General features: G+C 34.9%; 2 protein-coding genes across 6 annotated transcripts in view; one reads left to right on the top strand and one right to left on the bottom strand.

Moving 5' to 3' along the window:
- Nucleotides 1-497: 497 nt before the first annotated feature.
- On the top strand, nucleotides 498-3353 carry LOC150033214 (uncharacterized). The gene is made up of 4 exons (XM_090306324.1): nucleotides 498-1192; nucleotides 1822-2010; nucleotides 2254-2480; nucleotides 2902-3353. Exons 1-4 carry the CDS (start codon nucleotides 498-500, stop codon nucleotides 3351-3353), a joined length of 1563 nt encoding a protein of 520 aa, XP_090162450.1.
- A 6729-nt stretch (nucleotides 3354-10082) lies between these two features.
- Nucleotides 10083-26024, bottom strand: part of LOC120088371 (uncharacterized) — a 36905-nt gene continuing 20963 nt past the window's right edge. For 3 of the 5 annotated variants that reach the window (XM_039045604.2, XM_039045607.2, XM_090306191.1), the window contains 9 exons: nucleotides 25741-25816; nucleotides 20726-20812; nucleotides 19874-19954; nucleotides 19759-19791; nucleotides 12192-12245; nucleotides 11959-12000; nucleotides 11772-11850; nucleotides 11356-11426; nucleotides 10931-11265 (listed from right to left, as the gene is read on the bottom strand). In XM_039045604.2, the coding sequence (XP_038901532.1) occupies nucleotides 11194-11265; nucleotides 11356-11426; nucleotides 11772-11850; nucleotides 11959-12000; nucleotides 12192-12245; nucleotides 19759-19791; nucleotides 19874-19954; nucleotides 20726-20812; nucleotides 25741-25816 (595 nt within the window). In that variant the 3' untranslated portion in view covers nucleotides 10931-11193. Of the gene's footprint in view, nucleotides 10393-10750; nucleotides 10869-10930; nucleotides 11266-11355; nucleotides 11427-11771; nucleotides 11851-11958; nucleotides 12001-12191; nucleotides 12246-19758; nucleotides 19792-19873; nucleotides 19955-20725; nucleotides 20813-25740; nucleotides 25817-26024 lie in introns of those variants that run through there. The other 2 variants (XM_090306189.1, XM_090306188.1) reach the window with 2 other exon arrangements.

Genomic DNA, 26024 nt, shown 5'->3' with positions numbered 1-26024 from the left:
AAGCTCCATTTCCTAGCAGGCTAGTAAAGCCAAAATAGGAACAAAGGGATGAAGAGCTGATCGAGATGTTCAAAAGGGTTCAAATTAACAACCCATTCTTGAATGCAATTCAGTAAATACCCAGGTATGCTAAATTCCTCAAAGAGCTGTGCACCAATAAGAGAAAAGGTAGGGACAAGGAAAGGGTTGTGGTAAGTAAAAACGTATATGCTCTCCTAAAACATAATATGCCTGAAAAATGTCAAGATCCAGTTATGTTCACTTTGCCCTGTATAATTGGTAATAGAGTAATCCATCACGCCATGATAGATCTAGGAGCTTCTATAAATTTTATGCCTTATCATGTTTATGAAGATTTAAAATTAAATGATTTATAAAAAATTATTGTGTGCATCCAACTGGCTGATAGATCTTATATCCAACCATTAGGTATAGTTGAAGATGTACTTTTGCTAGTAAAGGACTTAATTTTTCCAGTTGATTTTTACATATTAAGGATGGATGAAATTTGTTCTCCCTCATCTTCTACAATTCTGCTTGGTAGACCTTTTATGAAAACAGCTAAAAAAAAAATTGATGTAGATAGAGGTTTGTTGTCTTTAGAATTTGATGGGGAGGTTGTTTCTTTTAACATGTATGATGCCATGAAATTTCCCAAGGAATATTTGTCCGTATGTTTGATTGAGGCACGTGATTTTATAGATGTTATATTGCATGATGAAAATGACGATGCAAACACGTTAATTACTCCATGTATTGATATAGATCCACATGACTTGTCTCTTACTGTTGTTGATGCTACCAAAATAGATAAACCTTCTTCTGACTTTGATATGCTTGACTTGCAGGTAAAAGGGACTGAGTTGAAAGCTCTCCCTAGTCACTTAAAATATGTGTACCTGGGAGAAAGAAATACCCTTCCAGTCATAATTTCCAGAGAATTGACACCGGACCAAGAGGAATCCTTGATTGACATCCTAAAAACTTATAAAAAGGCCATTGGATGGACCTTAGATGATCTCAAGGGAATAAGCCTTGCTCTATGCATGTATAGAGTCACTCTAGAGGAAGGAGCTAAGCCCATGGTCCAACCCCTAAGGAGGCTCAATCCCAACATAAAAGATGTTATCCTCAAGGAAATAATCAAGCTTAAAGAGGCCGGATCATTTACCCCATTCCTGATAGCAAGTGGGTAAGCCTCATTCATGTTGTTCCAAAGAAGATCGGTATGACCATTGTAAAGAATGATGAAGGAGAGATGGTGCCAATTTGTGTGCAAAACGAATAGAGGATTTGCATTGATTTTCGAAAATTAAATGAGGTAACAAAAAAAAAACCACTTTCCTATCCCTTTTCTGGATCAAATGGTGGAAAGACTCACCGGAAAACCATTTTTCTGTTTTCTTGATGGCTTTTCTGGATTCTACCAAATCCCCATTGCCTAAGAAGACCAAGAAATACCACGTTCATGTGCACTTACAGTATGTATGCCTTCAGACGTATGCCATTTGGGCTTTGCAATTCCCCAGTTACGTTCTAAAGGTGTATGATGAGCATATTTTCATATTTTATAGAAAAGTGCATAAAAGTGTTTATGGATGATTTTACAATTTAAGGAGAGTCTTTTGAGGATTTCTTACATAACCTTAGTCTAGTTTTGAAATAATGTATTGAGGCTGATCTTGTTTTAAATTATGAAAAATGTCACCTTATGGCTTCCCATGGTATTGTGCTAGGACATTTAGTTTCTGCAAAAGGAATTGAAATAGATAAAGCTAAGGTGGATGTTATTGCTAATCTCCCCTATCCAATATGTGTTAGGAAAATTTGTTCTTTCCTTGGAAGTACAGGTTTTTACAGGCGGTTCATCAAAGATTTTTCGAAGTTGGCATTGCCTCTATTGACATTATTGCAGAAGGATGTTCCCTTTGAGTTTGACAAAAAGTGTCAAGAGGCTTTCAACACCTTAAAGGAGAAGTTGACCCCTACCCCAATTTTGCAACCTCTAAGGTGGGATGTGTTGTTCAAGATCATGTGTGATGCTAGCAATCTAGCTGTGAGAGTGGTGCTAGGATAAAGAGTCAACAAGAAGAGCCACGTCATAAGATTTGCATCAAGGACCCTAAATCCCAATCAAATTAATTACACCACAACTGAAAAAGAATTTTTGGCCATTGTTTTTGCTTTAGATAAATTTCGTTCGTACATCCTTGGATTTCCTGTCACTATCTTTACTGACCATGCTGTTTTTAGGTACCTAATGACCAAGAAGGAGTCAAAACCCCGATTGGTCCGTTGGATGCTTCTCCTCCAAGAATTAAATTTGACCATCAAGGACAGAAAGGGTGCAGAAAACATGGTAGCTGACCATTTGAGCAAGATAGTTCAAGAAGAAGATCCTGTACCCCAACGTGAGGACTTTCCAGATGAACTCACACCCACTCCATGGTATGTAGACATGGTTAATTTCATAGTAACAGGTAAGTTCCCTTATGATATGCCTAGTTCTAGAAGGGCCAAATTGAAAAGTGATTCTAAGTACTTTGTTTGGAAACCACCATACTTTTGGAAGATTTGTTCTGACCAAATCTTAGGAGGTGTGTCCCAAATGATGAATTTGAATCAGTACTTACCTTTTGTCATGAGATGGCTTGTGGAGGGCATTTTAGTCCTAGGAGAACTGCTAGGAAGGTCTTAGCTAGTGGGTTGATTTGGAATTCTTTGTTCGTCGACTGCTTTGCATTTTGTAAATTTTGTGAGTGGTGCCAGAGGACAAGATCTCTTTCTAGGAGGAATGAGATGCCATTAAATTCTATTCTTGTATGTGAGAGTTTTTATGTATGGGTATGGATTTCATGGGCCATTTTCCTTCTTCATTTGGCTATTTATACATTCTTTTAGCAATTGACTATGTTTCAAAGTGGGTCAAGGCAATCCCCACCAGGATTAATAATGCTGTTGTGGTTTCGGGTTTCTTAAGAGCTAATATTTTTTCTAGATTTGGTATACCTCGTGCTATAATCAGTGACCAGGGTATTCACTTTTGCAACGGGACCATCAAGGCACTCATGAGAAAATATGGAGTATGCCATCATGTTGCCACTCTGTATCACGCTCAGATGAACGAACAAGCTGAAATATCAAATCGAGAGGTAAAAAATATCCTGGAAAAGACGGTGAACCCAACTAGGAAAGATTGGAGCATGCGCCTTGATGATGCTCTTTGGGCGTACAGACTGCATTCAAAACACCTATTGGAACAACGCCATTTAAGCTTGTCTATGGGAAGGCGTGCCACCTACTGGTCAAGATCGAGCATAGAGCATATTGGGCCATCAAACAGTGTAATATGAACTTGGCCCAAGCCGGTGAACAGAGATAGCTAAAGCTATAAGAGTTGGAGGAATTGCGGCTGGAGGCCTATGAGAAATCACGGATCTACAAAGAAAACTCAAGGATCAGGCACAAATCTCATCTATCACTTATGCCCGATAAACTGAAATCTAAATGGCTTGGTCCCTTTGAGGTAATTAATTTATTTCCCTACGATTCTGTGGAAATTAGAATTCTGAAAAGTAGGAAGGAATTCAAAGTGAATGTGCACCGCTTAATGATTTTCAGTGAAGGAGAAGTCAATTGTGTTAGTGCAAGCTTCCTGTTAGCTCCCCCTACCATCACTTGAGCCCCTATCACCAAGCATCTAACAAAAGACATTAAACGTTGCGCTACCTGGAGGCAACCAAGAGTTTTATTTTCTTTTCTTTCCTTTCTTCTACAATTTTCCTTTTTATTTTCTTGTTGATTTAAAATATCGGCTGACTACATTTACCCTTCTTTATAGGAGATGTGCAATTTTGACTCTTGAGGAATAAGAGGATTATGTCAAAGCCCAAAAATCCAGGGGAATTTTTCTGTTCCCTTTTTCCCTTTCTCTTTTTGTCCTTAGCATTGAGGACAATGTATATTTTTAAAGTTGGGGGTGGGCGAAGCATGTTTAGGATTAAAAATTAAATTAATTGTGTCATGGTGTGCCTATTTTTGTCCGCTCTATTTGTTGTTTCCTTTCAATGATTTATTGATGATGCATTCAATGGGTTGCCTATTCTAAAAAGGGTAATTTTCACAATTTTGAGTTTTTTATAAACATTTTTTTTCATGAAATCCATGTAAAATGAACCTAAGTTGGTTTTTTTAAAAAAATCTTTTAAAGACTTAGAAACAAATTATCTATCTTGAATTTTTGTTGTCACCTCGAAAGGACCCCTATTGGCTTGGGAATAACTTTTAGTGCCTGAGAGTAAAACTAGATAGTGAAAAAGGAAAAACTAGTGTGTGAAAAAAAAAATAAAAATAAAAAAGATATATATAGTATGTATGTGCATGGATAGAGGTGAAAAGAGCTACCTCTGCTCTGTTCTATTAGGGCTCGCGAACATCTCTATGTTATGGAGGGAACTCGTTGCTAATGGCCTTAGCACATACAAGTTATTTTCCAGATTTGCTGAACAGATTTTAACTCCATCTTTATGAATAAACACTTTATTCAGTTTGAAATTAAGAGTATATTTACACTGTATCAGACACTTTACAGAAATCAAGTTCCTCTTTAACTCGAGAACTACATAAACATCATGCAAAATGATAAACTCATTCTGTAAAGTCAACTGGAGCCCTCCCACTGCCACAGTTGAGACGGTGTGCCCAGTGCCTACTCGCATCGTCATCTCTCCAGCCTTTAGTTGCCACCAGGATCTAATCCCCTGAAAAGAAGAACAAACATGATTAGTGACCCTAAAGTCAATAATCCAGGCAGAATCATCATTCTCCACTAAACAAGTTTCCAAAACTAGTAAATCATATTTACCTTGTTTTTCCTTGGCCTTAGCCTTCTTCTTCTCCTTGATCTAGCGAGGACAATTCCGCTTCTAGTGCCCATCCTGGTTACAATGGAAACACTTTCCTTTGTCACCCAGTGCTGGTCGCCTTCCCCACTGAGCGACAGGCTGTGGGTTAGCAGGGGTCTTCCCCTTCCCCTTACCATCCTTCTTTTTCTTCCACTTGGAAGTGTTAGAAGTAGAAGGTGCAGACTTCGTTCCTGAGGTCGAACCTTTATGGAACTTCTTTGAAGATGAAGCAACATTTTCCTCATCAACCTTCTTCTCCTTACTTTTCAGCAAGGATTGGAATGTCTGCAACTTTTTTAGGAGAGTTGTAAGGATATAGTCCACTTTGTTTAGAATCGCATTGCTGACAAAGTGCAAGAAGCTATCCGGCAAAGAATGCAGGATGATGCTAACCTGGCTGCCCTCTTCGATGCACGACCCATTCATCTCTGCCACGTTGAAGTGGACCATCATATTAAGCACATGTTCATGAACAGAGGTGCCTTCCTCCATTTTGGAGTTGAAGATGCATTTCAAAGCCTCATGCTTGAGCTGTCTAGATGGTTGTCCAAACATTCCCCGTAGGGATTCCATGATCTCATGCGCTGAGACCAAAGGCTCATGCTTCTTGGCCAAAACGTCGTTAAGACTAGCCAAGATATAAGCTCGAGCCTTCTCATTTGCCCGTGTCCAACGCTCATAAGCCTCCTAAACATTTCGAATGGCATTCTGAGGTGGAATGAGAGGTCACTCCTCCGTAAGGATGAACCTCAGGTCATCGATGATTAAAATTATTATGATCGTATGCTTCCAACTAGCGTAGTTTTTGCCAGTCAGTTTGTCGGCGATTAATAGAGCTAATGTGGCTGTAGCCATAATTACGTTGCTAAAAATGAACAAACTTAATAATCTATGCAACACCACATTTTAACACCATTTTTAGTTTTAGCAAAATAGTTTCTAAGTACCCTAAGTGAAAAGACTTTTATTTCGCAATGATGCCTAAGCGAAGGAGGACAAACGTCACAAATAGTGTGATCAGATGCCCCTTCACTGAGATGAGACAATCTCAACCATTAGGCAGAAACAACTCTTGTAACCGACCCTAATAGTCATCATTTTTTGGTCAAGAACTGTTAACCTTTAACAATTTTGCGTAAGTGTAACCCCTCATTTCGGCCCTAGAGTCTCGCCCGAATGCACCCATCGTAGGGAAAAAACATATTAGGAAAAGAGACTAAAGCAACCTTATCCTATACAGAAAACAGATAAAGAATCGTGCAAAACTACCATCCTATAGGGGGACATTCTCAGGGTGCCTCGAAGCGATGCACAAAAATGTTATCCAACCCAATGAGAGAGACCGTGGGATATGCTGTCACATGTCCCGCTCCCACTTACTATGAACATTTTCTCCATTCACCTTGATATTGACCTACCCAAACACCATCCTTAAGGGGGACACTCCTCGGATTCCAGAGGCCGAGGATAGATCTCACGATGTGAACATAAAAGGAGAGACACGAAGAGGTTTAAATGAAGTATCATATACCCTAAGTACCTCCCACTTTATGTTCTACCTAGGGGTTCATTAACTTAGACCATCCGGCTACTGATTTTATCTAAGTCAGTTTCATTTGCTCAAAAATAATCTTGTCTTTGAAATTAAACAAGTTCAAGTAGTTCAATTAAACTCTTTAACAATCTGTCCTTAAATTTGCATGCATGCATCAAATCTATCTAATTCACCTTTCCAGGTAGGTTCCTAGGTAAGGATGTTCCATTTCCCTCAGCTTAAATATCCCAGCCTAGACAGAATCCGCCTTAGACAAAACGTCCCTTATAGATAGATTTGCTACATATTTAATCTTTTATTAGTCAATTTAATCCTATTAAATTGATTAAAAGATTAAACCTTAGATTGCTAATCTCATTAGAACCGTGATCTTAGGTCTATCTCCACCAAGTTTTAAAACTCTTTTAAAATCATGATTCAAGCCTAAGTTTGCATGCATGTCTTTCTTATTGATTTTAGTTCTAATTTCCCTTATAACTCTTATAAAAGAAACAACCAAAACCTATACACATTACCATGCACAACTAGGTATTTATAGCACTTATAAATTTAACCTATGTGTCATGCTTCATGCAATGTCCATTCATTACTATATATAACTTTTATATACTTGTAATGAACTAAGCAAACATTCTTCCATACACCCTTATACTATAACATTTATAATATAAAGATGATGCATCTCTATGTTTAATACATGCATAAATATAAATCTTAAATTATATGATGTATGAGCATGCTCTTATGTAATTTAAGTCATACAAACTACTATATCATAACACTTATAATATAGATATGATACAAGGTGGGCTTTCAACTATATGGCATACCACATGACATATAACCAAACATATATCCTATGTACATTCACTAATGGCTAATAGATCGGGATGAAAGACCTCAAAAATGGAAATAAAATTATACTTACATAACTCCATCGAGCAAATCGGTTCATGGCAAACCGGGTCTTGAACCGCCTGGGCGATGCCTCCCAGATCGTTTAGTAAACAGGCCAAGTATCCACGATTGTTTAGCTACGATCGAGTACCATTTACAATGCGATGAAGTAGGAGGAACTCAATTGTTTAGCACACCAAACATTAAACGCACAAGTCTAAACGATCGTTTAGACAACGACGTTGTTGTGAAGCATGATCGTATAGTCTGTAACTAAGGGATGAAGCTTGCTTAGCCATATGATCATCTAGTGCGCACGCATCAACATGCTGCCAAGTATCCCATACTCAATGATCGCTTACCCCATCGTTTACACGATCTGACCAATGCTTGGTCGTCTTCATCCTCGATGTACAGCGCAACTTTTTGCCTTGAAGACTCATCACGAGTGACTCACAGTGACTCAAACTCTTTGAATTACTGACTCGATAGCAAGTTAATACGCCAAAAAACACAGGGACCCTTACAATTAACTTTAAATGTAAAAGAATTAAATAACCAGAGGCATCATCCCAAAAAACTCCATTAATCCACATCCACAAAAGTATTTAATGATTAAATAGAATGTAGACATTATTTACCCATCAAGAATGTAAATGCTATTCTATACAACAATGGATTTGCAATATCATAACCTGACTCTAATACCAATTGAAGAAACTCTTATCAAAGAGTACCTATGAGCAGAGCAAGATCGTTCCAAATTCAGTGACAAAAATACCGCATTCACAAACATACATACAAGTTATGCATCATAATAAATTATGACATGCTATGAAAACTTAAATATAAAGAATCGAAAGACTCACCTTTGAAGAACCCTTCTTCTGTCTTTCTCTTGATCTCGTTAGGAATAGCACCTCTCGCTATCATTGTGATCGCCAATTCAATGGTCTACCAAATCTCGTTGTCGCTTACCACTGAATGGTCTTCTACACGAACAAGCAGCAAGGAGGACACCACCACTCAGTGACCTTGGTATTATTGGAGTGAGAATCCAGGAGGTATGGGCTCTGTTGGATTTGGTAGAGGGAAGGAGGAAACACAATCGTATTTAACGACCAAGCAAGTGGGAGAGTTTGTGTCTATCGTATAGACGGGTGCTTGATCATTTAGAAAAAGGTGCACGATCGTTTAGGTAATCAGGTCTAATCGTTTAGACGATTGTTTAGGTAATATCATTCTCATGCGTGATTGCTTAGTAAAAGCTACATGATCATTTAGGTCGACTGCGCGTGTACACGATCGTTTAGGAAAACTTAAGCTAGCGTGTAGGATCTCGTTAACTATACGATGGGTAGTATATAACTTTTTGAAGCAATGTTCTGATCCCTTTGCAAAATGAAAACTATTTTCATTTTATTCTTTAGTTATGAAAACTAAATGCAACCTCCCGCATTTATGTATGGTTATAGATTAAACCACCAACAATTATCTCATAATTTTTTAATTATAAATAAATATAATAACAAATTTATCATATTTATAACCTATAGTTTTAATATCACATCATATGCAATATTTAAACTATAGTCTATTTCTCTTCTACTAGATATAAATCATATTTATATCATTTAAACTATAGTCTATTTCTCAAATTTATATCAACTATATAATATACAATCGACCAGTTTAATCATATCATATATAATCAAACTCCATCTTGTCAATTTGAATACTTCAAACTGACCCAAAAACTGATTCTCAACTTGAATTCATTGAGCTACCAAAGGAACCTATGGACCTGTGGCTTAAAGCTCCAACGGTACGTGAATAGCTGACTAAACTCTTTAGCCACGAGATCCACCATCCGTTGACTGCCAGGCACTCTACTAAAGATCAATAACTACACTCTTCTCACCATAGATATATTTCTATGTCCATCGAATATAACCAATCAATAGTACAATAACCCTTCACAAATGCTCATAAGTACAGCGTGGCCAATTTACCGTTTGCCCCTATAGTTACATTTAACTCCTTAAGTACCACTGATCTCTCTAATGAACAATACAACATCCTACTATGTATGGACACCTCTTGGGTCATAAGAAGGTGTGTGGCGCCACATCGTTCAAGCCCCGAAATTAGCCCTTAAAGGAGTAATCTATCTACTTACCCTTGCTTCGGGAATGGGTGAATTCAATCTTGTGTAGCTAAGTTCTCAGCTCTCAAATCAGACGAATTCCCAAAGTGGTAGGTTTGAGTCAGAAATCTCGCCACTTGCACCCATGCAAATCAAAGGACCGCCTTCAAAGGTAGAAGTTCTCAACTCACTCAGGATTGAGGTCATGTTATCTATGGTCATCCTAGTGAAGTGAAGTCTCTATCATGAACGACATTATATAACGAGATGAATAATACTTCATGGTCTGATCTTATACAAACTCCTTTGATAGGATGTCCCCGCTCGCATGTCTCCACATGAATGATCGAGATCAGACCATTTGTAGCATGTCACAACACTTGTAACAATCTACAAAGTAGACGACATCCATAGTGTCACCAAGATAAGGTTTCCCTCCTATATCCATATACTACAGACCATTTTGATTATCACTTAAGGCATGATCTACCTGTATGTCTCCACATACATGTTTAAGTTACAACGACAACTAGAGATCTTAGTTTATTGGTTTCTGGTAAAGCAATTAAAACATCCCATGTTTTATAGACAACAGTGAAGAAAATATCATATATTATTTCATCATAATTGTTCAATACAGTGTTTACAAACTACAGGACCCAACTAGAGTTTAGGGCAGCAACTCCAACAGAATGTTCAGACAACTGCCTGCACAACTCAGACATGACTCTCTGAAACACATCTTCAATGCCCGTATGCAAGAGGGGGCATCTGTTAAATAACATGTTCTCAACATAATGGTCCACTTCAACGTGATGGAGATGAATGAGTCTATCATCAATGAGGCCAACCAAGTTTGTTTAATCTTGGAATATTTGCCTGAAAGTTTCCTACATTTCCGTAGCAATGTTGTTATGAACAAGATTGACTACAACCTTACCACTTTGCTCAATGAGTTACAGACTTTCTAGTCGTCACTGAAAAGCAAGGAACAAAAGGGTATATCTTCTTACTCTATTATAGCATTCGTTATACCTATATAAAAACGCTATAAAAAGTTTTAGATTTTTAATAAGATGGCTATCAGAACCTTAAAAAAATGCTATAAAAGTCTACCATAGCTTTTTTTGTTAGCTATTGTATCCCTTATTTCTTGTAGTGTGGAAGGAGTGAGGGTGATGGAATCTACTGGTTGATTTTTATCTTGGACATCGGCCATAGTAAAGCTCTAATACCAAATTTGGTTTTGGAAAGAAAAGCAGAGAGGCAAAGATGGATGAAGAACAACTTTAATCAATATGTTTTCTTGGTTGTACCGACATACAATGGCTCCTTAAATAGGGGGCAAGGGGAAGACTTGGTTTACCTGATCAGAGAGATTTAAGGGATGGTTAGGTGAACAAAATATTACCAGAAATATAAGGATATAACAGATCAAAACAAATAAGATAACAACATGGTGAAATAAGTACAAAGAGAAGCAGTGAAACGTCCAGTTGTAACACCACTAACCTGAGCATTGTTCAGTTCGTATAAAATATACATTCTTGATCATTAAAACAAAAATTTGAATCTCCCACTTCAAATTGTTGTACTACATGTACGTCAAGATAATATATATAGGCAAGGATCTTGTAAAATTATATATAGATAATCGTTTGGAGTAGCACGATTAATATAAAAACCTTCCATTAATGATCTTCTAAACTTGAAATGGGTGGATGACTTACTTTGATGGTAAGGCTGAATACAAAGGCCATCAACTGCAAGATTATCAATATACACACAAATTCTAAGTAAAATACCATATGAACAAAGTATAGGAATTTGAAGTGAATTTTCAATTTTCTTACCGTTGTAAATGCCAGACACAAAATAGTAAAACCAGGGAAGTTAAATGGTGCATCCTCGGATAAAAAAAGAGCTGGTAAGATTATTGATGAAAAAAGAGTTAACCACCGTAATTAATAGATAGTAAATTAGAATAATGATAATAAAAACATGAAACAAGATAAGTCCAATATAAAGCAACGTAAACATGAATCAACACAGGCCGCTCAAGTACCCAAATTGGTGTATTCGTTTTCAACCAACAGTTTAAACTTTTTGATCAATCGATGATTTAAGAATATATATGTATGATATATTAATACTCCTCTATACAAAAAACATATACATAACATCTATTACGTACATATAGCATAAGCATCTGTTACATACATATATGTAAAGTTTTATACATACATATATACATGTATATATATGTTACCTGCTAGAGGGTTAAAAACTAATGGAGATATAGCATAAGCAAAGCTTTGAATGCCTGAAAGGCAGCCTTGAGCTTTTCCCTAATGATATGTAAAGAAATGGTGAAATGAGAAAATAAAACTTTTAATAGATCATAAAAAACAAGTCATTTTCAAGTAAACTATACATTAACAATCAATATTATTTACCTGTTCATGAGACTCAACTTGCTTTGATGCAATACTGCATGCCTGTGTAAGTTTAAAAAACTTATATACATCAACAACCAAAATATTATATACATTATCATTATCATTTTATTATGATTTTTTCATTTTTTTTCATTTTTAATTATGTACCATCGAACTTTGCTCACTTTAACATTAAAAAAAAAAAAAAAAAATTATATTGGAAACAAATAAAAAATTTAAATCGAACTTACCGCAGGAAGTACACACCAAGAAAGTAGAAAAAGTGAAGATGATGCATAAACAACCTACATTCATTAACATGATTTTGAATTAATGAACAATTAGAGAGAGAATAATAATGTAGTTATATTATATGTTTTGGTCCATGAATTTTTAAAATACTGCGTCGATTTAGTCTTCATATTTAAAAAAGAATAATTGTAAAGATGACAAACTAGAGATTACTATTTGCAATATAGCAATTTTTAAAAAGATTACAAATATAGCAATCATTAAAATAATATTTTCTTATTCCTTTTGTACCCTTATTTCCTCTCCTCTCCCTGTCGTGTATTATGTATTCTTTTACCTTTTTCTCCTTTTTCTCCCTATTTCTTCCCCTCTTTCCATTTTTTTTTTTAATCTATTTCTTCTCCTCTCCCTGCATGTCCTCCATTTTTTTCATGGTTAATTTTGATTTTCTGTCTTCAACTTTTTTTTATTATTTATTTTTTTATTTTTTACTTTATTTTTTATATTAAAAATTAATTAAAAAAATTTGACAAAGCTTTGTTTCAAGCCAAGGATTTGTAAAGTGCTCAATCATTTTAGCAACTGTCTCAATCCCAACAAACCAATTGTTAGATTTTATTATTAAAATTGAACATTATACCAAATTGAAATGCAACTGAAAATACTATTTTTTTTTTTTTTAAGTTTCTTAAATTTGGGATCTTTTCTAGATATCAGGAACGTCATCAGACGTACCCATTATCTTTTTTGTAGGACTTTAAAAGTATGAAATCTATTAGTAATTAACTTTTATAACTGATAGCCTGTCCTATCACTAATAGGCTTAGTCTATCAGTGATAGGGTTCCTACCACTGACAGAATACATGAATTAGTGATATGACTTAGGGAGAAATCAGTGATATCTGTGTACCAGTGATACAATGATAGAACTTAGATAGATGTTAGTGATATCAAACATAAGTATTTATTAGTGATATCAATGATAAAAATTTATCATCGATAGTCATGATAAAAGTTAATCAGTAATAGCCACTAATAGTTTTGAGTGTTAATCTTTCAAAGTTGATAGTCACTACTGAAAGTCTGTCAGTGATAACCACGACTAGTTTTCCACCATTTATAGCTTAATCTTTCAAAGTTGATGGTTTTCTTTCAAAGTTAATAAGCACTTATAGAAATTTATCATTGATAGACAACTTAGTGTGAATTTAATTAATAAAGTTGAATCTCGAACTAAAGCGTATAAGTGAGATGCCAAGAAGTTATCACTGATAGTATGTTATCAACTATAGAAGCTATCACTTATAGCATGTTATTTAGTGAAAAAAAGGAATTGCAGAAGTTACGATCGATACCATGTTATCAATTATAGAAGCTGTTGGGCCAACTTATTATTTTCAGACCCAAGTAGAGAGGACAGATTGATCCAATTTGGTGTGGTAGATGAAATGCAAGGCTGAGGAATGACCATGCATACCAGCTCTGATTGCCACACGTGAAGAAATCCATTTACTCGGTTCTGAGGTTGATTGATGAGGCTGATGGAAAAAACATCAGGTAAACAAAACTCTTTCTCTCTCTCTCTAAGCACTCAATTTCAGAAACACTCTCACCTCTCTCTAGCCCTCCAATGTTCTTAACAAAATTTACAGAGAGTGAAGAAGGAATTCAAGCATGCAATGAAGTAAAGATGAAGAGAAAGAAGATATCTACATAATGATATACATGGTTCGACAAGGTAGTGTTTACATCCACAGGAAGGGAGCTCAATCTTTATTGAAGACTACTTGAATGATAAGTATTCTTTTCTTTTTTTACAGATCTTGTACAAACTGAAAAAAATGTAAGCAATTTGAACGTAACTCATATATATAGGTTTACATTTCTGTTACAAGTTTGTTAAACAGTCTGATTGAAGAGGAAAAATATAATCGTTGAGATTATATCTTCACATCTCTACCTTAATCTCAACTTAATAGTCCCCTTCCTTCCAAATCTGAATAATTCCTACCCATTTTCAGGCAACATGAAGCCAATCTGTTCAAGACACTTGATGAGCTTGAGCTTCGAGACAGGTTTAGTAAGCATATCAGTTGCGTTCTCCGAGGTATGGACCTTTAATACTTCGATTTGTCCTTGTTCAATCCTATCTCTGACGAAATAAAATTTTATGTCTATATGTTTTGTTCTTAAATGGTATTGTGGATTTTTGGAAAGATGGATAGCACTTTGGTTATCACAGTAGATCTTAACTATTATTTGTTTGATGCTAAAGTCTTCCATCAAGCCCTTTAACCATAATGCTTCTTTTATAGCTTCAGAAAGTGCCATGTACTCTACTTCAATAGTTGATAAGGTTGTAATTGATTGTAGATTAGCCTTCCAACTTAGTAAATTAGGTCCATATAGGAAGAGTCAGTGACCTTCTTTTGTCTTGATCCCCTGCAAAATCTGAATCAACAAACCCATATAGCTCAAGTTTTATCTCTTGAACACTCTAGTAGATTAGCTTATACTGTTTAGACCAGATTAGATACCTAAGTTTCCATTTGGTAGCTTCCCTGTGTCTTCTTCTAGGATTTGACATGTATCTACTGGCTAGGCTTGCATAATAGGATAAATCAGGCCTATAGAGATCATGAGATACATCAAACTGCCTACTGCTTGACTATAGAGAACCAATTGCATCTGATTTAGGTGTTCCAAGTCAGTTTCCTTAGGTGAATTAGCTGAGGATAGTTTAAAATGATTAGCAATAGGTACAGTTACAGGTTTAGCATTAGTCACGTTGAATCTTCTGATGATTTTCTCACAGTAATTGGTTTGACTAATGCTAAATGTAGAGGACCCGTTGTCTCTATTAATTTTAATCCCAATGATTTTTTAGACTGACCCATATCCTTCATGTCAAACTCTCTCTTTAGAAGATTTTTGACATAACTTAAATCTTCTTTAGAACTCCCAGCTAGCAATATATCATCCACATAAAGAAGTAAGTACACCTTGTTCCTATATGTAGTTGAGTTCACATAGGTACAAATGTCATAGGTGCTTTTCTGAATCCCAATACTCTCAATGTAGTCATTGAATCTTCTGTACCAGCATCTAGGAGATTGCTTAAGAGCATAGATGGACCTATTTAAAAGACAGTAGAAGTCCTATTTTCCCTTTTCTTCAAAACCCTTTGGCTGAACCATGTAAATAATCTCACCTAGGTGGCCATATGGGAAAGTTGTCTTTACATCTAGTTGGTCTAATTCAAGGTTGTATTGAGCAACTAAGAATAACAAGAGTCTAATTGAGGTTTGTTTTATAATAGGTAAAAAAATCTCAGAATAGTCAATACCTTCCCTCTGTGTGAATCCTTTAGCCACTAATCTTGCCTTATATCTAGGTTTTTCTTCTTTAGAAGTGCCCTCCTTCAGTTTATAGATCCATTTAGATGCTATTGGCTTGTCCAAGTGTTATTCACACTTAGTGACACATAACTTCAATCCAATTCCTAGTATCAGGGCAGCTTACTGCCTCTTCAAAGTTAGTTGGTTCTTGGTCATTTGGAGCTATAGTTGCATATAAAACTAGGTTCATATAGTTTGTTTCGATATACCTAGCTAGAGGAACAATCACCATTCTTAGTCTGCCCCTTACTAATGAGTATTTACTCAAATCAGGTTGAGCTTCAGTATGTTCTATCAGTTGTCTTGTAGTTTCCTCTTCCTCTTTTGAATCATTGGGAGGATCATGGCTAGTAGTTTTATCTTTAGGAGCTTCCACCTCAATTCTAGTGGTTGGACTCTTAGGTATCTCAATTTTAGTCTTCTCTTTCTGCATAAACATTTCCTTTTCTCTAAAAGTGACATCCCTACTTACCTCAAATCTTTTCTCAACAAAATTCCATATTTTAAAGCCCTTTACACCTTCAGTGAACCCTAAAACATACATTTCAAAGCTCTAGACTTAAGTTTTCCCTGATTTTGATGTATGTATCCAACACATCCAATACCCTTAGGTTATTAAGATTAGGAGGATGTTTGGACCATTTTTCTTCAAGAGTTAAGAAGTTTAGGGATGTATGTGGGCACCTATTTAAGGTGTACATTGTATAGCTTGTAGCTTCAGCCTAATAATTTTCATTGAGAATGGCATCTGAGAGTAAACATCTAACCCTTTCCATAATAGTCCTATTAAGCCTCTCTGCTACCCCATTCTGTTGGGGTGTATATCTAACTGTTCTGTGCCTAGTTATGTCTGCTTCTTTACAAAATTTATTGAATTCTTCACTATAAAATTCCAACCCATTGTCTGTTCTTAGGTATTTAATTTCCTTAAAGGTTTTCTTCTCAATCATGGGTTTTCATTCTTTAAATTTTTCAAACACTTGGTCTTTTGATTTAAGAAAGAAAACTCAACTTTTCCTTGAGAATTCATCCATAAAGGAAAGTATGTATCTCGAGCCACTTAGGCTAGATGTTGGAGCTGGTCCCTATAGATCTGAGTGGATTTAGTCAAGAATTGCTTTTGTTGAATGTTGTGTTTTGGTAAAAATATGTCTTGTTTCTTTCCCTAAAACACAATGTTCACAAAAGGTTAGCTTGTCTGAAATTCTCTTAGGTAGAATTCCCTATTTAGACAAAACTTCCAACCCTTTAGCACTTATATGAGATAGCCTTTTGTGCCATATGTCAGCTTCTGTCATATCATTTGGTGTGGCAACATATGCCCCTGTTATCATCTCAAAACCTCTGACCACAAATAATTCATTAACTTTCTCCACAACAAGGACTACCTTTGAGTCTTTTAGAACCTCAAGAATTCCACCCTTACTCCTGTACTCACACTAATTGCATCAAGAATTTCTAAGAAGATTAAGTTCTTATTAAGTAGTGGAATATGTCTCACATTTCTGAATAGTTTGACAGTCTCATCCTTGAGTTTCATAGATCAGAGCCAATGCCTTCAATTTTACAGCTTTGGCTGTTCCTCATGTAAATTATTTCTCCATCAATTTCTTTGTAGGTGTTAAACCAAGGTCTCATAAGTGTCATGTAGTAGGTGCATCCTGAATCCAAGACCCAATCATGTCTCCTAAGGGGATTAACATGATTGGCCTTGTCAAGTGTTGAGGCTAGTGCATCAGAGTAGATGTAGGAGCCTTCTACAATAAAGGCTTCAGGCTGCTTGCTTTTGGACTCCTTTCCTTTCTCCTAATTCTTTCTCTTGAGAATGAAGCAGTCTTTGATCAAATGCCCCTTCTTTTTGCAATATTTGCATTTAACTTTATGTTTTGGCTTGTTTTCTTCTGAATGCTGCTGTTTTCTGTCCTTTGACTTATTTGGTTTGAAGTTTCCCTTCACAAACAACCCTTCACCACTTGGTTGTTCCTTTTTAATTGTTTGCAACTCAATTTCTCTTGTTCTTAGGGCAGAGATGATTGCATCAGTAGATATACTATCCCTTCCATACTTCAATGCATTTTTTTATTTCCATATAGGATTCTGGTAAGGAATTTAGAAGCATGTATGCCTCATTCTCATCTCCTATTTTCTCTCAAGATTCTTAAATTCAGCAACAATTCTTTTCAACTCATCTAGATTATCAAAAATTGGTTTTGATGAATCCATTTTAAAAGGAAAAATATCTCCCTAAGGTACTTTATTAGGAAGATCTTTAGTAGCATATAAGTCTTCCAATTTTGTCCAAATCCTATAGGTTGTCACTTGATCAAGGACTTGCCTTAAAACATTATCACTTAGGTTTAGGACTAACGTATAGGCTGCTAGCTCCCAATCTTTTTTCTCCTGAGTAGTAACATTGTTTGATAGAGTGGGTGGATCAAGAAGAGCCTTGTGAGCCTTTTGTTGACCAGGAATGGCTCTAATTTTAGCCGTCCAAAGGCCAAAGTCTCCCTTGCCATCGAAATTCTCCACCTCAAATCTTGCTACTACCATTTGAGTATGAATCTTGAATCTTGATTCTCCAAGAACTGAAATCTTTAAGTATCTTTTGCTCTGATACCAATTTGTTGGATGAACTTATTATTTTCAGGCCCAAGTAGAGAGGATAGATTGATCAAATTCTGTGTGGTTGGTGAAATGCAAGGTTGAGGATTGACCACGCTTACCAGTTTTGATTGCCACACGTGGAGAAATCCACTTACTCGGTTCTGAGGCTGATTGATAAGGCTGATGGAGAAAACGTCAGGTAAATAAAACTCTTTCTCTCTCTCTAAGCACTCGATTTCAGAAACACTCTCACCTCTCTCTAGCCCTCCAATGTTCTTAACAAAATTTACAGAGAGTGAAGAAGAGATTCAAGCATGCAATGGAGTAAAGATGAAGAGAAAAAAAGAGATCTATACAATGATATACGTGGTTCGGCAAGGTAGTGCCTACATCCACGGGAAGGGAGCTCAATCTTTATTGAAGACTACTTGAATGATAAGTATTCTTTTCTTTTCTTACAGATCTTGTACAAACTGAAAAAAAAAAAATGTAAGCAATTTGAACGTAACTCGTATATATAGGTTTACATTTCTATTACAAGTTTGTTAAACAGTCTGATTGAAGAGGAAAAATATAATCGTTGAGATTATATCTTCAGAAGCTATTACTGATAACCACGATATAAGTGATATCAGTGACATCGAAGATAGAACTTAGTTAATATTCATATATCAATGATATTAGTGTTATAACTTAGGTAGATATTACTGATATTGGGGATATTAGTGATACCGTGATATGACTTGGTATCTCAGTATAGTTACTTATAGACTTCTCATATTTGAAAGATGTCTATCAGTTATAGCTTTATATTTTAATCTTTGAAAGATGATAGTTTTCTTTCAAAGTTAATAGCGATTGATAGAAAGCCTATATTGGTGATAGCCACTGATAGAATGCCTAATAGTGATAGCCAGTAATAACCATTGATAATCAAAGATTCATACGCGAGATGAAGTGCATAAGTGGAAAGCATTGTTTGAACCTCAACAACTTAGTTGATAATCACTGACAGCTAATTAAAGTTATTATCCACTAAATATATTTCCATCAATGATAGCAACAAAATAGTTTTTAAGTTGTTAAGTTTTCAAAATTGATTGGCACTGATAGAAGTCTAATAGTGATTGTCACTAATAACTTTAAGTGTTAATATTTCAAAGTTAATAACCACGGATAGAAACATCGGTGATAACCGTGATATAAGATTATCAGTAATAGGCACTGATAAATTTGAGTTTTAAGTTTTCAAAATTGATAATCACTGATGAAAGTCTATCAGTGAAAGCAACTGATAGTTTTCCATCATTAATATAGTTTAATCTTTCAAAGTTAAGATTCAATTATAGAAGTCTACTATTAATAACCATTTGATAGCCTTAAATATTAATATTTCAAGATTGATTTTAAAATGATCAAATACCTCAAAGACATTTTTATAGAGCCTAAAAGTGTAAGATTATGTTAGAAATGATTTTAGAGTAAAGATAAATAGACATCCTTCTGAATGTTTAGGACCAAACTTAATAAAATATACTTTCATTTTGGAAGTTGAGAAATTACCCAAAATGACCAAGATATGCTTAAAATGAGCATCTGCATCAAAGGGCAAAATGGTCAGATGTGTGTAAAAGGGTGTTTAAGAGAATATAAAGTATTAATTAAGTAAAGTGCCTACTTGTATAAAGGTTGCAAAGAGAGCTACTGAAAGCAACTTTTTATCTCCCATCACAGCTGATAAGGAAGAAGCCACAATCGTCTGCAACATTTTTATTATATAACATTATTGTTTAATAATTAATAACTAAAGTTACGAGGTTGTATTTATTTGGTATATTAGAAAGTTTCTACTAAATTCTTAAACAATGTTTAAAAGATAAATTCTACATAGTTTTGTAAGAAACTTTTCAAATCATATGCCAACACATGTATGACTCAACTAAATGTAAGGTTATACTATCCACATCGAGGTCAAAGATTCAATTTTTCTATCTCACACATATTGTTAAGGGAAAAAAAACTTTTGAAATTACATTAATGATATAGATGGAAGACTTTTGATTTATTTATGTAAAAAATGCACCTTTTTACTCCCAAAGTTTTGTGTGTATAGTTTTCATTTGGTTTTTAAATTTCATAATGTTACATTTTTTTTTCTAGAATTTTTAGTTTGGTTTTCATCTAGTCTTTATAATTCTATATTTTATATTTTCCCTTGATGAGTTAACGTTTTTTATCATTGGTGTTAATTCAAAATAAGTATGATGCGAACTTTTAAATTAATCTTAACAATGATACTAAGAATTAAAGTTAATATTAGTAAAATCTAAAGTGAAAGTATAAAAATAATTTGAAATTTATGAATCAAATGCCATAAAATTTGAGGGTGAAAACATAAAATTTTAATATTTAAGACAAAACTCAAAATCAATAGTAATAGTGTAATATTAAGTGAAAACTAAGAGTCCGAGAAACTTATTTGTTTATTTGTTTATTTGTTTATTTATTTATTTATTAGTTTATTACGTACCTGGGAAATAGCTCCCAAACCCCCAATAATTATCGATAAGCTAGCAAATTGGTCTTTGTTGGAGTGAAAACGACCCTTCAGGTAGAACTGCACCGAAAGATTGGAACCAAAATCACAGTCTAAATTTAACACGTAAGCTTGCTAATTTTAGGGATTGAATTGATATTTGCACACTTCAACTCTTCCCGCACAATGATTAAAAAATTGTAGGTGGTGTAATCCTCATTTAATAATCATTTGATTTTTTTATTTTTGTTTTTATTTTTGAATATTAAATCTATTTTATTTATATTTTTTATCATGATTTGCATCTTTTTTAAGTACAATGGTCGAATTCTTAACCAAATTCTAAAAACAAACACTATTTTTTTTCTTAAAATTTGACTTGAGTTTTTAAACCATTGGTGAAAAGTAGATGACAAAGGAAGAAATTTGGAGGTGGGAATAGTGTTCATATGCTTAATTTTTAGAAACAAAAATAAAAAACAAAATGATGACCAAATGGTGCCTTAATTTTTTTTACTCTAATACCATATTAAATTATCAATCAGCCTAAATGTTTAAGCTAGATAAATTTATTTATATTTGTTGTCGGTGAATTTAGACCTGACGAAATAGGCCCAAAACTCAGGAAAAATAAGTGAAGAATAAATGCAAGATAAAGTAGACTTAATTTAAATAAGTCAAAGTGTTAACTAATCAGTTATCATACCCAATCCTAACTTATTAGGATTAGGAAAAATACATCTCATCATTATGATAAGAAGAGAAGGTAAACTCTAACTCATTCTCTCTATAAACACATCATTATAACTCCATATGAGGTAACATGACTTGGGATCTAGATCTTAATCTAGAATCTAAACTTCTGATTTTCTCTATTATCTAATTCTCTTATTGAATTAGGCATCAAAGCTCCTTTTCTTTGTTATGTAATCCTCTCTTCCTTGAATTACAAATTTACCATTGATGTCATGTGAAGGCCAGGTGTGCTTGTGAAAATTTGGCATCAATAGTTGGCGCCCTATGTGGGAACGAGAGCGTGTTCCCTTTCTATTCCAAAATTAAGAAAATCAAGACCAAGTTGAATTTGTTCACTATCTAGCCTAAGGAAAAAAAATCTTTGTGGTAGACATTCGGAATTTTACATTCATATACTCATAAACCAAAGACAAGACAAGCCCCAAGGAGAAAAAAGTCTCTTATGGTAAAAGACATTGGGTAATTTCATGTAAACCTCAAACCCTAATTTTCTTACTTATATATGTTTACTACTGAGACTAGTATGGTGAGTAGGTTAATGTGAGAACTAATATCTAAGTGTAGGGAAGTGGTTGAAGAGTGGAATAAATGTTTAAGTTTGGAAGCTTGATTCTCAAATGAAGCTAGAAATTGGATAAGGGTTGTTAGTGTGTAACCCATGAGTTGGTCTTGTGGTAAGTATTGGAGGTGAGCCATGGGCATTGGCCTTACATTTTCATGTTAGTTGGGCTCTTAAGGAAGCCAAGTGTGGCCGAGTGAAGAGAAGCTAGGTGTTGGAATGTGCACGCCAAGAGGGGTCATATTGAATGCTTGCAACCTTATGCATAGACAAGGCATGCGGCAACCAAGTCTTGTGAGGTTAGTATGCATGCGACATTAGGGGTGTTGAGCATTGCCAAAGAGAGGACGCACGATTGATGGTACTGTGGCGTTGGCTTAGGACTAGGCATTCAGCCAGCACACGCACACAAGGGGAAGTGATGTCAAGGTTGTGCATTGAGGTGTAGCATGCGAACAAGAGCATTTGAGGTTATTGTGCGAGAGGGGGCACGCTGCTAAACAAACCTTGGGCATTGAATGGCTTTGGCTTGGGTATGCAATGTGCAAGTTTGGCAAGTGTGAGTATGGTTGTGTTGGTCAGGCCTAGTAAGGCTAGATGCTAGAGCTTGCAGTGGTGTGTAAGCCAAAAGGATGCCAAGGCACAAGGCATGTGCGTTGGAGTTGGCTTGCGTGAGAACTATGGTGTGCGTTGAACCTAGTTGAAGATATTCATTGATAGTAGGTGAAGTAATCAGCATAAAACTACTGATTAAGGGCACCGGCTATCCTAATCTCATGAGTTAGGCCCACTTGAGGTGGAGGTATCATGATAAGAATTCATGAAAGACGGTGGACGGTGATATAAAAGAGAAGATGAACTTTAAGAAGTCAGTTTGAACAATTCCTCCGTGAAAATTGAAAATTCTTGGTGTCATTAGAAATCTCTACGAGTCTAGTTTCAGAGGCCTGCTATTGAAAGAAAATCTCACTGGAATAAGGTCGGAGAAGGAAGAAAGTGACAAGAGGTTCAATTCTCGGGTGAATCTGGACCATCGATGAAGAATTGAGGCTCCAAGACGAACCACGAAGAATTTTAAACTAAAATATTAAGGTAAACTTTCTAAGACAATTGTAAATAAGTTTGTAGAAGAAAGTTTCTTGAGATAAACTTTAGAATTTGAGTTACTGATGAATTAAATCGAATATGGAATTCTGTGAACAAGCAGGCAGCTGCTTGGGTTGATTAAGCAGGCAGCTCAAAATAAGCACACGAGCAAACGAAAGGCTAAGCACTCCTATGCATTTAACCTTATGTTTGGGCTGAGAAGCCATACGTTGAAGACTAGGACGCATAAATGCTTATGTGAATGACCATGTGCGACTGAAGGAACACTTAGAGCAAGTATTGGTTGCATTGTGGGAATATGTTGATGAGGTATGTTGTTCGCATAGCAAGAACCTAAACCTCAAGGAAATTTCTAAGTGCTCGACCTATAGCTAGATATACGTTTGATTGAAAGTCTTCTAGGAAAGGCTAAACGCAAGCTTAATTAAGAGTTAGTCTCAAAAAGGAGACCATTGCTAGTAGTTAAATGTATGTTGTTATGTCCACAGGATTGACACCATTGCTAGAAGTATATCAACCTTTAAGAAGTAGCCCTAAAGTTGTGAGTGACTAAGTATTTTATTGATTTTATAGAATCCATGATTTTAAGACAGATTATTCTTATGCTAGCTATTTTACAAAGAAGTTTTCCAAGCAAACTATGAGTTCATGTTTTCCAGACGCATGTCATGTATGAAAGAATGTTATAAAATTTGTAAAACTATTTATGTGTGTTCATATGCACAAAACATGTATTAGAACCTTTAAAGACATGTTACTATGCATTCAAGTATACATGCTTTAAAGAATAAGTCTTAGTATGACTGATGTTACTTCAAGCTTGATACTGAAGGACTTGGAGAAGGTATCTAAGCTATAGTACCTAAGGTATGATGGTACTTAGTTATAACCACGTGCACAGGTAATTTGACATCAAGAGATCAAGCAAAAGGGTTCACTCTTGACTAAGGTTTGACATTGGGATTCAACCATATCAGGGTACTCTCAACTAAGGTTCGGCTTAATGACTTATGATGATAACAACTTTACATGTATAGTATTTGGAAAGTTTACATTTAAGTACAAGGTTACTGTAAAGACTTATGTTTCAGTATGATTTCTTTATTGAGACTTAAGCATGAAAATATGTTTTTCTTTATTAAGTCACTCACTGAGCTAGTAGCTTACCCCATTTTTAAATGTCTTCTTTCCCTAGGTAGTGGTCAAATCCTCCGAAGATAACTCTGCTTCTGCTATGTCACGTCAAGTCAGGAAATCTAGTGACCTATCAGTTAGGTGGTTACTGTAAATACTTGTACACATGTTGTCGTTGCATATAGGGACTAAGTTTGGAAGTTGGGACTCATGAGACTTGTGTTGTAAATTGTGTAAATGTTTTATGTTTAATGATGTTTGTTTGGCCATAGTGGCATGCAACTATGTTTGAGATTATATATTGTTATCGGATTACTTAAGTAGGTTTAGTAGGCAGTAAGTATCACAAAAGGGTTGATAATTGTTACCGTCATGTCCTTGCCAGGCTAAGAGAGTAGTCCGGGAGAGGGTGTGACATTTCAACCCCGTAGTAAAAAACCAATGAAAAGGAAAATCTAGAACTAACAAGATCATGAAATATGCAAAACATCGAGGGCTTAGAATGGAAAAAAAATAAAGCATCTTTCAATCTTGAAGATTTTGGTTGGAATATGGGATTCTAGATAAAGTTTTATTTCAAAACTTGAAATTTTCTAATCCTACAATAATAATTATTAGCGTGTTTGTTTTTATTAATGGCTAATTTAAATATGCATAGTTAATTTCTTATAGTATTTTTTTTTTTTATCTTTGTGAAATTGTATGCTTTAAAAAAATAGTACTCCCAAATTGAGTTCCAAATGTTTAGCTTATCACAATTAAAAGTTGAACCATGAATTCCAATTTGGGAGTAGAGACTAATGTTGTGGGTAAATTTGGACGTAATGAAATAGGCCCAAAAATCAGAAAAAGATAACTGAAGATAAATACAAGATAAAGTTGACTTAATTTAAATAAGTTAAAGTGTCATCTTATCATATCTAATCCTAGAGTGTCAACTAATTAATTATCTTATCATATCCAATCCTAACGTATTAGGATTAGCAAAGATCCGTCCCATGCTTATCATAAGAGGAAAAGGTAAATTATATCTCATTCTCCCTATAAATACATCATTATAACTCCATGTTAAAGGTCGATGCAAGTAGATTAACAAGTTAAATGTTGATCCAAGCAGATCAACAAAACTAGAGGTTGATCCAAGCCGACCAATAAAACCAAAGGTCGATCCAACCCGATCAAAAAGTCCAAAGACCAATTCTCCAAAAAGATCATCAAACTCAAAAGCTGATCATCTAAGGAGATCAACAAGCTTAAAAATTAAAGTTTACTTTTCGAGAGAAAACATCAAAATATTAAATCTTATAAATTATATTCACCATGTGGAAATTAATACAAGTATATAGTTCAAATTCAACGAACCAAATTTCTTGTTGAACAACATAAAATGTGTAACACAAATTTAATAATAAAGTTTACACTAGTTGTAAATATTTGGGGAAAGAAAATGTACCTGCAATGAACCATATGTCCAACCCAAGGCAATGCTATGGAAGAAATATACAGTTGCCGTTCGTGAAAATGTCGACCTAACAACACAACATTACTCCACATAAACACATGGGGAAAATAACAAAAAGACAAATGTTTCAATTTAATCTTTCTAATTTTCTATTGATTTAAAAGTACAATGACTAAGTATAAAACCTAATTTAAAAGTTAGAGACTAAAATAGTATTCAAATTATTTAAAATTTAACCCTATTTTAATCCAATTTTAACTTTTGACCTTTCAAGT

The sequence above is a fragment of the Benincasa hispida genome, chromosome 10 (genome assembly GCF_027475165.1).
Source record: "Benincasa hispida cultivar pf3 chromosome 10, pf3_genome.v1.1, whole genome shotgun sequence".
NCBI classification, from domain to species: Eukaryota; Viridiplantae; Streptophyta; class Magnoliopsida; order Cucurbitales; family Cucurbitaceae; genus Benincasa; species Benincasa hispida.
The sequence above is the reverse complement of the archived record's forward strand: the minus strand, read 5'-3'. Positions and strand labels throughout refer to the sequence as shown.

What these genes read in the sequence shown, in the direction of transcription:
- LOC150033214 (XM_090306324.1), top strand. Translation starts at nt 498, where the DNA reads ATGGATGAAATTTGTTCTCCCTCATCTTCTACAATTCTGCTTGGTAGA. An exon ending in CCATTCCTGATAGCAAGTGG is followed by an intron (nt 1,193 to 1,821) that starts GTAAGCCTCATT and finishes AATATGTGTTAG; the next exon opens with GAAAATTTGTTCTTTCCTTG. An exon ending in CCAATTTTGCAACCTCTAAG is followed by an intron (nt 2,011 to 2,253) that starts GTGGGATGTGTT and finishes TGCTGTTTTTAG; the next exon opens with GTACCTAATGACCAAGAAGG.